Consider the following 16,124-nt stretch of genomic DNA (forward strand, 5'->3'; position numbering starts at 1 on the left):
ACTGTTTAAAATCCCTGTCGTAAGTCTTAGCGTGAATGATTGTGTGAGTGATTGCGTTGACTGCAGCTTCCATCCTTATTGTGAGCCTTTGGTGTGATCGTGTGATCGACTCTGCCTGGTTTGTTCTTCTCTGCAGATGGAGTACTGTGAGAAGAGCACGCTGCGGGACACCATTGACCAGGGGCTGTTCCGAGACACCAGCCGCCTCTGGAGGCTCTTCCGAGAGATTCTGGATGGATTAGCTTATATCCATGAGAAAGTAAATTTGATAACATTCCATGTCTATATACCTCTGTTTACATAAATTGTGCATTTATGTTGCATGAATGTTTGTGCATGTGTTGTGGGAATTAGGGGTATTCTCCCCCTTGTATTTGTTCTTGGGGATGAGAACAGTCCCCATAGGCTCATATGTTTAAATCCTTGGTCCTTAGTTGGTGGAACTGTTTGGGAAGGATTAGGAGATGGGCCTTGTTGGAGGAGGTGTGTCACTGGAGGAATGCTTTGAGGTTTCAAAAGCCTATGTCATTTCTGGGCTGCTTTCTCTTCCTTGTAGTTTATACATCAGGATGTAAGCTCTCAGCTATTGTTGTAGCACCATGCCTGCCTGCCTGCTGCTATACTCTCTGCCTTGAATGGGAATAGACTCACCCTCTAAAACTTTAAGCCCAATTTAACTCTTTCTTCTGTAAGTTGCCTTGATCAAAAGAAAAATAACTAAAACAGGTGCCTCCTTTTGTTGCTCTTTTTTTGAGAAAAGGTCTCTTGCTGAACATGGAGCTTGCCATTTCAGCTAAACTGGCTACCCTGCCAACTCTCAGGATCTGTTTGTCTGCCAGTTTCTCTGTACCAGATTTTATGTGGATGTTGAACATCTGAATGTTCAAGCTTTGATAGCAAATACTCTACCTACTGAACCATCTTCCTGGCTTATGTAAATTATACAAACATATAATAAACATACAAACATATTAAAAATCAAACAGAAAATAGAGAACAAGCATACAAAACAAGGGAGAAAACTATGGGTATGATGAAATAGTCTTTTACAATTACCTGTTTGTTTGTGTATATGTGTGTGGGCCATTGAATGCCACTGTGCACATGTGGAGGTCAGAGGACAATTTTCTTTCCTTCTACCATGTAAATGCCATGAATTAAACTTGGATTAGTAGGCTTTGTGGTGAGGACCTTGGCCTGCTGAGCCACCTTGGTGGTCATGGTGTCTTATCATCACAAAGCCTAAGAGCACCAAAATATTTGCTCACTGACCCTTTATAAGATGTTTGTCCACACCTCTATGAGGAAAACATTTGGACACGTACAAAGTGTTGAGGATGCTTATATTGATGAATTAGTTAACCGCTTCGGCTCCTGGTGGATGGTACACATGCTCCACCTGCCCAAGAGCGGTCTGGATTCCTGAATGAAAGACACACACACACACACACACACACACTCTCACACACACAAACACACACAAGCAAATTTTGTTATGCCTTGGCTAGCTTAGGGCATTACTAAACCTCCCCTCAGCCAGCATGTTCTCCCCTGAGACATTCCTGACTTAACACCTCTTAAATCTATATTTTATCTTGTTGCACTGGCTCCTTCTGGGTGCCCTCCTTATCTTTGCTGCCCACGATGCTTCTGGGCAGCCCTTCTAGGAGCAGCTTTCTCTCTTGTACCTACATTTCAATGGTTACTCCCTCCTCTTCCTTCCCGGCGTGGTCGGTCCTATTGCCATTTTCTGGCCAAGAGCCTTTCTTTCCTCTCTCCCTATGTTTCTTCTCCTGGGAACCTAGAAGTCCTGCCTCTCTCATATTCTCTCTTTCTCTCTCTCTCTCTCTCTCTCTCTCTCTCTCTTCTCAGCCATTGGCTCTTTATTGATCTATCAGAAAACAATTGGGGACAGGGACCTTCAGCATTTGGACCCTCAAATTCCGGATTTGGGGGCATTAGAACCAATTCCCAACAGATGTCCTTTGGTGACGTTCAGTGTAGAGTGAGAGTGTGGTTTGTACATACAGATCTGGTTCCAAGTGACCTAATGCTGTGCTTCCCAGGAACCTGGGAGAACAAGGGAGCTGTCTAGCAGAGAGTGAGGCTCGGTAACTTAGCTTAGCAGTGTGTAGAAATGTCACTTTAAAGCTCCAAGTTGGTAGTTCAAGGTGAATGCTCTCAGGCCTGGCTTCAGGGTGAGACAGTGCTCACATCTTAAACATGGAATTATCTAATGTTAGGGCTTTTTTCCCTCTGCCTCAATATTTTTCAAAACATTTATTCTATGCCCTGTTAATACTGAGAAGCCAGGAAATCTACATGGCATAATTTGCACAGTAGGAAATAAAAGGGAATTCTAATGGATACCATTAGATCTCTCTGTGTGCATCAGCTACATACACAGAGGCACAAACCGACAGCAAGCCCATGCTTGAGAAGGACTCTTGTTCTCAGAGCCAGAGGAGTATATGCCATATGGTATATGTCTTTCTATCATATAAAAAACCAAAGAAGAGTTGTTATTATACTTAGCATCTTCTAAGTGGAACAATAAGGATGCTGAGCCCTTACGAGAAGGAGAAAGCAGGATTCCTGTGACGTTATCATCAAGCTCCTCCTGAGAGCTGGTGGCACAGACTTGAATTGTTAGAATAGTGTGTGAGGCTCATGAAGGAGGCAAAACAGGTAGATGTTGGTGAGGTTGGAGTGAGTGGACTAGTCCAAGAGTGTGGCAGGCAGAAGTGGTGCAAAGAAAGAACGAGAGAGAGACGAAAGTGGGGGCTGAGCAGAGCGTGGGGAAAGGTAACATGAGTCTCTGGGGAGCTGGAGAGCAGAGCCTGGGAGTTGCCCCTGCTCAGGACCACCAGTGGAGAGGTCAGAAGTCACAGGACATCCCAGAGACCAGACACCTAGGACCAGGAAGTCCATGGGTGAAGACTCATCCAGTTGTCATCACACTTGGCCTTTAAAATTGGGAAACAAAGTACTGGATTCTGTGTGGGAAGCAGTTGTTGGATTCTTCGTTGTCTTCCAACAGGGAATGATTCACCGGGATCTGAAGCCTGTCAACATTTTTTTGGACTCTGATGACCATGTGAAAATAGGTGATTTTGGTTTAGCAACAGACCATCTGGCCTTCACTGTGAGTATTTTTTTAAATCAGCCTATGCCTGTAAATGACCTAGGTGCCTTAATAATCTGGAAATACAGAGATAGGATAGTGATCTCCTGTGCCCTGCCATGTCTCCCTCCACCGTGAGGTGAGTCTGAAGGGACAGGCTGCAAGTGTGAAGTGTAGAGGCTGACGTGTAGAGGAGAAGTCTTTGGAAAGTTGGGCAGACAGTGCCAGGGCTCTATTTAATTATCATAAGTTAGCTTTTAGGTCCCATGATCTGTAGTAAGTGCAGTACATTGTGAGACTGGTCAGAGAAAGAACATGGACTTTAGATGATGACCAGAAAAACCGTCAGGGCTAATTTAGCAGATGAAGTTAGGAGTGGAGAGTGAGGAGGCAGAAAGAGTTGGAAGTGAAGGTCGGTGCCTGTCATCCCAGCACTCAGAAGGCAGAGGCAGGAGGACCACCACAAGTTCAAGACAAGCTTAGCATGCATAGCAAGTTCTAGGCCAGCCAGGGCTACGGAGTGAGACCCTAACACCCACCACAGCAAAGAGATGGAAGAGGAGCAATAAGGACTGGGTCCTGAGCAGAGCCGATAGTGCATTGAAAAGTGCTGAAGCCAAGCACAGGTGACATAGTGAGATGTTGCCCCAACTAAAGAACCCAGAGAGATGTTGGGAGTAGAAGAGAAGTTCTACAGTCTCACCAGTCTGCACACAGAGCCTTATCACTGCCCTGTGCCCTTGCCTTGTCAGAACTCATGCCTCATCTATAAAATGTGTGGATTCTAGGACCTGCTTCAGAGACTTAGCAGCAAAAGAAAACCAAAGGCGAGTGACAATGCCTGGAGCATGTCCTCGTGCTCTGGATATCTCAGTTACTTTTCTGCTCCTGTAATAACACACTGTGACCCAGGCAACTTACAGAGAGCTTTCTTGGTTTACAGTTTCAGAGGGCAAGAGTCCATGCTGGAAGAGCTGGGATAGATGACAGCTGGAACAAGCAGGAAACAGGGCACACCCTCTAAGCCTGCCTCAGTTGCATACTTCCTCTGACAAGGCCACATCTCCTAGGCCTCCCCCAAATAGCCACCAACTAGAGACTGGTATTCAAATGCCCAGGATTTATGAGGGATATATTATCAAACCACCAGAGTAGTTTAGGGTGTGACCATTAGAGGTGTGGGGAAGAGGGCGAAACTGTTCAGTGTGTGCTTCAGCAAGGGACAGTGGGCCAAGTTAGTGACCAGCCTTTAGAGAAGAGGTTAGCAAAACTGATGTGGAGGCAGCTATAGCACTAAAAAAGGTAGAGCAATGGTTTGTCACTGTTTTTAATTCTCTTGTGCTTTCTGATAAACCAACAGATTCTGTTCCTGGAGTCTGTAGAATGAACATAAGTTGGTTTCTCTAAGAGTCTGGGTATTTCTGTCCTGAAGAGAGCTGTCCAGTAAATTCATCTTCCTCTTGCTTTCACTGTTTTTTTTTTTTTTTTTTTTTTTTTTTTTTTTGAGCCTTGCATGAATGGGTTAAGGAAATATAAAAAATAAGTAAATGTGTTAAGCCAAAAACACATGGTGATAATTATTCTGAGGTCCCTGTTAGCTTTTCAGTCTTCATTTAGAAACAGATGCGCCATTGCCATGGATTGCTCCACGGTTTTAATCTACACTTGCTTGTGTTCTAGGCTGAAGGTAAACAGGATGACCAGGCAGGTGATCGGATGCTTAAGTCAGACCCTTCAGGTAAAGCCTTTATTTCATCCATGCGGTTAAAAGGAGACCAGTGAAACTTCTCAACCTGAAATCTGCCTCTTACTTATGAAGACTTTATTCTGAAACAAATTGAAATTATTCTTTAAATAGTTTTTATAGAAGTTTAAGGTTTTTTTTTCCTTTCAGTATGTTAATTATTCTTAAGAAACAGAAGCTCTATCATTAGTAGAACAATGGTAATGGTGGTCTCCTGAGGGCCCAAAGCTGTGCTTTGACCAACTCCAATTGGTCCTGTAAGGTTACGTCAAGACCTGGCCTTTCTGGGGTCTTATCTAGTCCTAGCCTTCCTATGTAAGCAGAGACATTTCTGTGAGGCAGTGTGGACAGTCTAGGACATAGATCAATCATCTGTGCAGTGTTCACTTTCCTCCTGGGGGTGGGGGGTACTGCAGATAACAGATCCAACCCAACATTGCTTTTAAAGAAGCTCTTTTATTCTGGGCCAACCAGATGGCTCAGCAGGTAAAGTTGCTTGTCACCAAGCCTGATCTGAGTTCAGCCTCTTGAGCCCACAGGGTGGAACTTGTCCTCTGATCCTCACATACATGCCACAGCATACACACACACACACATAAATAAATATAACTAGGGGTTAGGAAGAAGCACTTTGGTTTTCAGTTTACTTTATCTGGAGCTAAGGGTCTAGCTCACTGCCACTCACCAGGCATGCACAAGGCCCTGGGTTCAGTACTGAGCACTATGAAATGGTAGCAACAGGAACAAATTAGCCTGTGTCTGGAATGCTCTCCTCCTTTCTTCCATAGGCCATTTGACTGGCATGGTTGGCACTGCTCTGTATGTAAGCCCTGAGGTCCAAGGAAGCACCAAGTCTGCATACAACCAGGTACAGTTTGTGTGTGTGTGTGTGTGTGTGTGTGTGTGTGTGTGTGTGTGTGTGTGTGTGTTCAGGGTGTATTGCTGTCTCAGAGTAAGTTACAAGTATGACCATCAAGACTGTAACATGTAGGGTTGAGTGACCAGCTGCAGTAGGAACAGTCATTCTAGGCGGAGCATGCAGCCCTGCCCAAGGGCAGCGACTGAAGCTGGCACTGTTGCTGCACAAGTTGGCAGTTCCTCTATCCATTAGGATATGTGAGCTGACCTCTGTGCTGTTCCCCTCCCCAGGTCAGATACATAGAGAGCAAGGCAGCCACTGGAGTAACAGCTGTGTTGGCAGCCCTCAGGGAGCTGACCCAGTGATGATAAATAAGGAAGCAATAAGAGAAATGTTCTAAGTAAGGATGAGGCCTGTGGAGAACGGAATCGAGTAGCAAGGCAGTAGTGGGGCCTGGCAGGCATTCAGAATTGTTTTCTTTATCTTTTGGCATCCATCTCCAAGGGCCTTGCACATTCTAGGCAGGTGCTCCACCGTCAAACCACATCCTGAAACTCTTGCAAGGATGCCATTTAGAATAACGGATGGACAAGGATAAGTGAGGACTGGGGATGTGGCTCAGTCGGTAGAGCACTCGCCTGGCCTGTGTCAGGCTTGGTCCTGTCAGTAGCACTGACAAGCCATGGGCAGAGCATGCCAAGGAGGGGAAAGGCCTGAAGCAGTGGAATAGCAAGCATCAAGAAAGGGTCTTGGTAAGGTGAATACATTCTGTACAGCAGGGTAGCTACGGTTTATAATACTGTACAATAATTTTAAACATTGCAAGAGACTAGATCTCAAATGTCCGTACCAGAGAGAGGGAGAGAAGAAGGGAAGGAGGGAGTAGGGATGGTAACTATGTAAATAGACGTGTTAGCTTGACTGTAACAGTCATTTCTGGGTGAAAATTTTGGATGACTTGCTTTTAAAATTATAGGTCTAAAAACTTGTTTCAGAACAGATCATCACATTTCTCAGCTAAACCCCCAAACTCCTGGAAATGCCACTTTGATATCAGAACTCTCTAAAAGCCATTACTGTTTTCCTCACAGAAAGTGGATCTTTTCAGCCTGGGAATCATCTTCTTTGAGATGTCCTATCACCCGATGGTGACTGCCTCAGAAAGAATTTTCGTTCTCAACCAACTTCGAGATGTGGGTGTCAGATATGTTTGATGAATAAATTTCCAGTATCCTCAGTCTCCTGTGGAGATCAGAACTCAAAGCGGGACTTTTTCCTGGTATTTATGAAATAGAAGAGGTTATCAATTGTTGATTTTAAAAAAAAATGGTCTTAGCCAGTAGCCCAGGCTAGCCTGAAACATGAGATTCCCCGTCTTATCCTTCTGAATGCTGGGGTTGCAGATGTATGGCACCAAGCCTGGCTGCCTCCTCCAATTTTAATGACCCTCATTAGCTGATTCATGGTAAGAAAATCAGTTCTGTCACTTTAAGTGAAATGTCTTTGGGACAAGGAGGGTCGCCTCATTTAAGTTGCAAGCATAGTAGTTTTGATAACTAAAGATTGTCAGCCAATGTTGTTCTGTGTTATAGTAAGAGAAAACACATCCCTGTCAACGTGCCCAGTGATGAGGAACAGTTTTGTTTGAGGCAAGCCAGCGTAGGCTACATGACATTCTAGACCTTGTCTTCTTACCTCCTCTAAAACATAAAGGTTTATATTGAGTGGATCTGGTTTTGTAATGCCTAAAGCAAATCTGAATGAGCAGCAGTTAACATGGATCTGAAGTCTGGAGACAGGCCTCTGTGGCATGCATGTGGCTCAGCAGTCACTTGAGTTGTTTTCCCCAGTGAAATTCTCACTCATGTTCTTGAGATAAACCCTTGCCTCAGTTGCTGTTTGTGCTCATAGAGCTGTTACAGGGTGCCCAGCAAGGGTGCCCATTACAATGGGGCATTAAGAAAGTGGAAAGTAAAGTCTAGGCAACTTGGACTGTTATTCATGAGCCAGTGGTCTGAAGAGCCTTTCCCATCAGTATTTGTTAAGTTAAATCACACAGAGTAAGCCAGGCATGATGGGGCACATCTCCAGTCCCAGCGTGTAAGCAAGAAGGAGCATGAGCTCACGGCCAGCTGGACTGTGCATTAGCAAGACCCTGTCCACACGGCACACTAATAGACAGTAAGCAGACAGGTGAGCCAGTGCACACTGGGGATGTCACACTGAGGATGTTCCTGGGATACACAAGCAGACAAGTGAGTCAGCAGTGCACACACTGGGGATGTTCCTGTGACCACAGGCAGACAGGTGAGTCAGTGCACACACTGGGGATGTTCCTGTGACCACAGGCAGACAGGTGAGTCAGTGCACACACTGGGGATGTTCCTGTGACCACAGGCAGACAGGTGAGTCAGTGCACACACTGGGGATGTTCCTGTGACCACAGGCAGACAGGTGAGTCAGTGCACACACTGGGGATGTTCCTGGGATACTTTGGGGAACAGTTGAAGTCCTTTTGACAGCAGTGTGTGGGTAGCAGTTGGTGAGGCATAGATTAACCGAGGGTGATTCTGCCACTCATCTTCGCTGGGATGGGCCTAGAGGAGGAAGTCCTTGAGGAAGTTCCGTTCTGTGATCTGAAATGGTGGTTTCCTATCAGGAATATGGAAACTATCAGTTAACCCTGTAGCTGAGGTCCTGCTTATCAGAAAAGCAGGGACTTGGAGAGATGAGTGGGATTTGGATTGGTGCTAACTGAATTTGCCTGTTCTTTTTGGCTTGTTTGTTTCTAAGTCAGGCCTCACGCAGCCTCAGCCAGCCTCTGACTTGGCTGACCCTCCCACCTCCATCTCCCATCTCCTCCTAAGTTGATGATTTCATGGCATCTTGCCCTTGTTCACCGTGTGTTTCACTAAACTGCTTTGTGTTTCTATGAAACCCTTACATTTAATTTAATCCTTATGCTGACTTTTATTGACAATTACAGTCATGGCAAAAGTCTCTTATTTAAATTATCTTTTATTTAAACTTAAAGGAGGTGATTTGCATAGCCTAGGCCGCCATTTGGGTAACATCCACATTTGGGTAACATCCACATTAATCAACTGTGTACTGAAGAGTGAGCACAGGGCATGGAGAGGGTGTCATGTTAGCAAATTTTAATTTGCTCTTTGGTTATCTTACTGTGCTGGGTAAAAGCTTTGCCTCTGGCAGCCTGCCAAACTCTTGCTGATTTGAGTATAATACTCTTTTAGCCCACATCACCCAAGTTTCCAGACGACTTCGATGACGGAGAACATACAAAGCAGGTAATTTGCTGAGGCTTTCATTGCTGACTTCAGTCTTGGGTTTTAATTACTGTTTCTCTTGGTTTTCAATTAGAAATCTTCTGCCACTCAGTCTCTTGTGTTCAAGGAACACCATGGGGAAAATATCAAAAGAGAGTAAACTTAAGATGTTACTAGGCTTGAAATGCACTATAAAAGGCCAAGGCCTGGCAGCACATGAACCCACTTCAGAGCTCTTTTGTGTGCTCAGCTGTGCCTTCAAGTGTTACTTGGATCACTGGCTTAGCTGGGAGGAAATGCTTTTACAGCAAGTTGCTTTAGATGAAACTTAGGACTTACAGGCAAAAAATTACAATCTCTGCTTTGTGGTTGAAGCAATTCAGGTTGTACAGAAAGGACTACACTCTCCGGGTGGTCTGCTGTTACAAGTTTTTGGAATTACTTGGTTTTATAGTACTGGGGAATCAAACCTAGGTCCTCCACATGCTAAGCAAGTGCTCCACCACTGAGCTATCTCCGCAGTAGCTGTTACAGGATTTCAAAGCAAGATAATTTCTCACATACACCATAACTCTGTGTGTGTGTGTGTGTGTGTGTGTGTATGTGTGTTTGTGATCTTAAGCTAACACTGGCATCCAGATAATATGAGAGTTCTTAAATGAGTTGTGTGCCATCTCTGGTATTCCTTTCTTTTTTCTTATAGTTGTTTGCTGTGGTGAAACCTTCACTTGTTAATACTCACGTCATAGGGAAATTTCCTCCTTACACTGACTGTTATTGACAGTGATAGGGCAAAAGTCTCTTATTTAAACTATGAGTGTTGAGAACAGGCACATAAACAGTGCATGTCAACATTTGCAACTTCTTATTGGCTTTGTGTCCGCATGGCCATGCCACTGTGCATCTGTAAGAGTTAGGGAATAGTAGTATTCTTTTATTTCTGTTCTCGTAAGCTTCTATACTTTGATAATTGTATTTAGCATGACTCTACTTAAGGCTAACAGAGCTCATTTGGCCACCTCTAATTAGTGAAGAACTATTAGAAAACAGGCTGTTGCCTGTTGTATTTATCTTGTTAGCTGCTATTTTCCATGTGAATTAGTCATTCACTGTGTTTCTGAGTAACTATAAATGCTCACTTCATAGATAGGGTCTCTCTACACTGTGTAGACCAGGCTGGCCTTAAACTCAAAGACCCACCTGCCTCTGCTTCCACCACACCCACCAGAAGGGTATTTTAAAGATACATTAGAGATGTTTAATAAAATCCATCTAAAAATTGAAAATTTCTGTTCTCAAATATTCTGCCAACTTTTTAAAAATAAATTCTTGTTCTAAACTACAGAATTAAGAATCATGAAGGGACAGGTGTGATGACACATGTCTTTAATCCCAGCATTCAGGAGATAGAGGCAGATGGATCTCTTTGAGTTCAAAGCATGGTCTATGTATAGCAAGTTCCAGGCCAAGAGGGCTGTACAGTTGTATAGTGAGTAGACTAAGAAGAAAGGGAGTCATCAGGGAAACTTTTAAAGGTTTGTGCTGCTTCCGAGGGCTCTCTACTATGGAGGCATGACAGTGTAAAGCAAGAGAGTTCCAGGGAATAGAATAGTCAGGAAAGAGCACAGAGGGAGGGAGAGCAAGGGCCAAATGCTGTGTGGTAGAGGTGCTGCTGTGTGTGCATGTCAGTACTAACATTAGGCATGGGCTCTAGATAACTGTTTTTATACAGTCATTTGTAGTTACAAGACTAAGCTCAGCTTCTGTGTGCTTTGCTAAGTAAAGGATGCTTTTGATTGTTGGTGACAAGAGGTATAAAAGGAGCCTCTCCCTTTCAAGAATACTCAGTTACATTTATGCACAAGTCTATGGTCATGAGGCACTAGTGGCAAAATCAGAAATCTCAGAAGTGCCTACTAAGCATTAAAAGTACCCCAACTGACCGGTGACCACCAATCAGGAGATCCTTGAGTCTCACCTGCTGCCTCCTTACCAGCCTTGTGCCTGTCACATTGCAGAAGTCTGTCATCTCCTGGCTGTTGAACCATGACCCAGCTAAACGGCCCACAGCCATGGAACTGCTCAAGAGTGAGCTGCTCCCCCCGCCACAGATGGAGGAGTCCGAGCTACATGAAGTGCTGCACCATACGCTGGCCAACATAGACGGGAAGGCCTACCGCACCATGATGAACCAGATCTTCTGCCAGCACATCTCCCCCGCCATAGACTATACCTACGACAGTGACATCCTGAAGGTGGGCTAATCAGACATGCCATGCATTTCTCTAAACAGTTTTTTTGAATTTACTCTTTGATAGTTTTTATGTATGTCTATGATACATTCTGATCAAACTCAGCCCTCTGCTTTTCCTATCTTCCTCCCACTCTAATACCCTTTCTCCTACTAAATGCTTATCTACACTTCATGCCTTAGGTTTTTATAGTTTTTTTTTTTAAATAGCATTTCTGTAAGGGGTGGGGCATGCACATATGCACATGTCATGGTACACATATTGCAGTCAGAGGACAACTTGTAAGATTTAGTTCTTTCCTCCCACCATGTGTGTCACAGGGATTGAACCCAAACTGCCAGGCTAGGCAGCGAGTGCCTTTACCTGCTGAGCCATCCCATGTTTGTATCTCTTTGTTCTGTTTGGGTTTTACTTTGTGATATACTGGGTTTAACCAGCTATTCCTGCACTGTGAGTTCTCGGCTTAAGTTCCCAAAAGTACATGCAATAAATATGACTGTGCATAGTTCAGGGAAGAGCCATGCTAGTGATCACTTACTTGATTCTTGATCCTTCCCACTCTGTGGCCACCCAAGAGACTGAGAGACAGCCCATCTCAGATGTCCAGCCTGGGACACCCAAGCGGTCAGATCTGTATGGGGAAACAGAGTCGCTCCCAGCACTGGCAGCTGGCCTAGGCAGCTCAGATGCAAGGCGCCCTGGCTCCTCAGCTGGGAAGTATCTCAAGAGTCTCCAAAAGCTTCCAGATGGTTTCTGAAGAGTAGTCAAGATGCCAGTCTTAGGAGCCTTTATTATTTCATTTCTAAAAGTAAAAACAAACAAAAACACAGAAGCACCTAAAATAATATAGAGAAATGTTTAAAAAGTTGAATGAGTAGGCTATCCTTGCCATCTGTTTCTTACATAGTTAAGCTGTGGTATAATTTTAGAAGATGGAATTTAGAGGAAACTATAGATTTTAAGTGTATATGATCATGCACACCTGTGGCCCTGTGGAAACTGAAGAGGATTGTGACTGGGCTAGCCTGGGCAACACAGTGAAATCCTGTCTCACAAATAAGAAGTTTGACTGTCTAGTAATAATCAGATATCTTTGCAAGACTACAGGTAACTTTATTTTATCTTTTTGCTTAGTTTTTTATTTGTAAAATTACTGTAATAAAATGGAATGAAAAGGAAATACCTTAAGCAAATATACATGTCTTTCCTCTAAATATGTTCAAAGAGACAGTTGCTTGAGACCTCTGCTGTGATCCTGGGACTGAGCTGTTGCAGCACCAAACACAAACCGCAAATGAACGTTTTAGAGGATCTCTTGGGTTAGGCTTTGCTGGTGACATTTAATTGGTCTCATTTCAGGGCAACTTCTTGATTCGCACAGCCAAGATCCAGCAGCTTGTATGTGAAACCATCATCCGCGTCTTTAAAAGGCATGGTATGTCCTTCTCTGGAAACTACTCCTCGGACAGTTTTCTAAAAATCATTAGAAAGTGAAGTACCTGCACATAAGAACCTGAGCTCAGTCCTCAGCACCCGCTACAAACCCAGGCATGCCAGCACACCTCTTGGCCCCAGCACTGGGGCCAGGAGCAGAGAGACAGGAAGGTCGCCCAAGCTCAGTGGGCAGACAGCCTACTCAGTAAGCTCAGGCTCAGGGAAAGCACTTGAGAAGGACACCTGACATCAACCTGTAGCAGAAGTGCATGCATACATGTACAAACCCATGCACATGTGCACATTCCAACACAAACATATACCACATGGATATAGACACAAAGGAGAGAAAGGGAATTCAGGTATGGCTGTACAGGCCTGTAATCTCAGCACTCAGGAGGCTAAGCAAGAGGTTTGAAGCTAACTGAGGTAATATAGTGAGACCCAGTCTCAATGAAAGAAAATAATTACCATTGGTGAATTTTGCTATGACTATATATTAAAATCCATTTATAAGCAGTTGGCATATGAAATTTGCTAAAGTTTAAAGCCCAGCTTGTTGAGGAGAAACTGTTTGATTAGTCCAACCTTGCTACTAAAATACAGTTGGCTCATAGAGTCCAAAATCTGACTAAATCAACAGACTTAGCTCAGCTCAGCTCTCCATGTATCCATCTGGAACATTATTAACCAATATTGGGAACACTGGTGCTGGCTCTCAGCGTTCTAGGGGCAGCTCACTCACCTGTGTGCTTGGTGTGATTTGGGTTGCCTCCTGGGAAGCATAAGAACTGGAGGCTCAGCAGCTCTCTCTGTATTTTGGTGTAGGAGCTGTCCAGCTGTGCACCCCGCTGCTGCTTCCCCGAAACAGACAAATATATGAGCACAACGAAGCCGCTTTGTTCATGGATCACAGCGGCATGCTGGTGATGCTTCCTTTCGACCTGCGGGTGAGCTGGGGTGCTGCTCTGTTAAAGAATCACCCCTCCCAGATGCCATCACTACAGGCTTACACTGGGGAGACACAGTTAGGAAAAGACTAATCAGAGTAAAAGCAGTATTAGAGTTTAGTAAATGTCTGATCCCGTATTGCAGGTGCTAAGGTTCACAGAGCAACCTTACAGCAAGTTAACCTCAGACAGATGAATGTAGTTTACTTGCCAGCTAGCTCTTCAGTAAAATCCCAATGTTACTATCTAGAGCAATTAATGCTTGCAACAGATAATTGGGTGTGCTGAGTTTTGTCCATGTTCTCTTTCCCATGATCCCCAAAGCTCTCTAAGCCAGCAACAACTTTAGTCTTTCACTCCCAAGGCCTTGACTGCTAGCAAACCCATCCATAGCTGCACTCAAGACCTAAGGAAAGCGTGCAGTGAGTATGAGAGTCAGGGTTCTTCTGCCCCTAATGCACAGAAGGTGCTTACAAATAAACTGGAGGAGAGAGTGTGTACTTAGCATGTGCAATGCCCTGGGTTCGATCATCCACACAAAGACATCTTTAAAAATACAAATAGAGACCTGAAGAAAGCACACGGCCAGGCCGTAGGTAGACAGGAAGTGAGCAGCACTGTCAACCTTTTTATTTATTTAAACTGTCTATGTGTGTGTCTGAGTACCTGTGTGCCACATGTATGCACATGCCTATAGAGGCAAAAGAGGGCATTAGGTCCCTTGGAGCTGGAGCTGTCAGCATTGTGGATCATCTGACATGCATGCTAAGAACAGAACTCAGGCCCTCGGAAAAGCAAGAAGTCTCTTAACACTAAGCCTTGAAAGTTTTCAAAATTTGATTTTCATTCCATATTCTATGAAACGGCAATTCTACTTTCAGGGTTTTTGTTTTGGTTTTATTTTAAGTAACACAATATATGAATCTTACAAGGATATGCATGTAATTGTATCAAAAAATGAAACCCATCATGTTTTTCTATAGAAGGATTAAATCTATGTCCTTGATATTATGGAATATTAAGAAGCTATTTAAAAAATGTAGCTGGGCATGGTGGCCTGTACCTGTAATCACAACAGTTGGAGGTCAAAGCAGGAGAATCACAAATTTGAGGCTAGTTCAGGTTATGTACTGAGACCCGTTTTAGACAAATAAGGGAGCTGGCGAGATGACTCAGAGGTTAAGGGCACTTACAGCTCTTGGAAAGAACCCAGATTCAGTTCCCAGAATCCACATGGAGAGGTTCACAACTGCCTATAACTTCAGTCCTGGTGTATCTGATGCCCTCTTCTGACTTCTGTGGACTTACCCTCAGGGACACACACATATATGTAAAATAAATTTATTAAATGACTACAGCTAACTTGTCTGTTTATCAAATATTTACATATTAGTATATCTTACCTGTAAACATGTCCACAATATATTGATAGCTTTAAAAAAAAAATAAGTTCCAGGGGCTGGAGAGATGGCTCAGCAGTTAAGAGCACTGACTACTCTTCCAGAGGTCCTGAGTTCAGTTCCCAGCGCCCACATGGTGGCTCACAACCATCTGTAATGGGATCTGATGCCCTCTACTGATGTGTCTGAAGAGAGCTACAGTGTACTCACATATATAAATAAATTTTCAAAAGAAAAAGAAGTTCCGAAGGAACTCTAAAATCCTGCTTTTGTTGTAAAGAAAGGCTTCTAACGTGAAAGACACTTGCGTGTGCATTAGTTGCTGCATGTGTTGCATGTACTTGGTATATGTGTGCGATGAACTCAGTTTTACACATGGGTGAGGCACCATGCACACCAGCCTGTCTTGGCATCTCCAAAAAGTAAGGTGTCAGGGAGTGCCTCAGAGTCCTAGGAGGAGGAGGAATACAATCAAGGCATTTATCTTTTTGCTTTTCCCTTTTTAATTTTTTTTATGGCTTGTTGTAAAACAACTTTTGTTTTTAAGATGTAAGAGAATTTTTTTTCAAATAATTATGTGTATGTGTGAGAGAGATGTGGAGGGAGAGAGGGAGCGAGGGAGGAAGAGAGGGAAGCTGACCGAGACCATGCGCACATGCTCACAGATGAGGGATGCTCAGAGTGGAGCTCAAGGCCTCATTTATACGAAAGCAAGGGTTCTACCAATGAGCCCCACTCCCAGCCTTCCTTCTATATTTTTTGCTTCTCTATTTCTTTTAAATAAGTAAAGTAGCTTGGAATTATTGCTTGACAGAGGTAAATAAACAGCCCATCCCCATTGGGCCTGTTAGGAAGAGTAGAAATCCGGAGGATAACATAGCTGCACTCTGATTACTAGAGGATTACTAAGGGCAGGTCGTTAAATGTGAGCTCCCTTTTCACACACTGATACTAAGTAAGAATTTCCTTGGGACTAGACAGATAGCTCAGCAGTTGGCTGCTCCTCTAGAGGACCCAAGTTCAATTCCCAGAACCTACATGGCAGCTCACAGCTGTCTGTAACTCTAGTTCCAG

At 44.0% G+C, this 16,124-nt stretch overlaps 1 protein-coding gene across 1 annotated transcript in view; it reads left to right on the top strand.

Annotated features, from left to right (window-relative positions):
* Eif2ak4 (eukaryotic translation initiation factor 2 alpha kinase 4) overlaps positions 1-16,124 on the top strand; it is an 86,535-nt gene that overhangs the window by 47,569 nt on the left and 22,842 nt on the right. The window contains exons 15-23 of the mRNA XM_034494236.2: positions 137-259; positions 3,041-3,145; positions 4,805-4,862; positions 5,657-5,736; positions 6,819-6,920; positions 8,982-9,035; positions 11,033-11,269; positions 12,626-12,701; positions 13,529-13,650. Of these exons, the coding sequence (XP_034350127.1) occupies positions 137-259; positions 3,041-3,145; positions 4,805-4,862; positions 5,657-5,736; positions 6,819-6,920; positions 8,982-9,035; positions 11,033-11,269; positions 12,626-12,701; positions 13,529-13,650 (957 nt within the window). The remainder of the gene's footprint in view (positions 1-136; positions 260-3,040; positions 3,146-4,804; positions 4,863-5,656; positions 5,737-6,818; positions 6,921-8,981; positions 9,036-11,032; positions 11,270-12,625; positions 12,702-13,528; positions 13,651-16,124) is intronic.

Source organism: Arvicanthis niloticus, chromosome 2 (assembly GCF_011762505.2).
Source record: "Arvicanthis niloticus isolate mArvNil1 chromosome 2, mArvNil1.pat.X, whole genome shotgun sequence".
NCBI lineage: Eukaryota > Metazoa > Chordata > Mammalia > Rodentia > Muridae > Arvicanthis > Arvicanthis niloticus.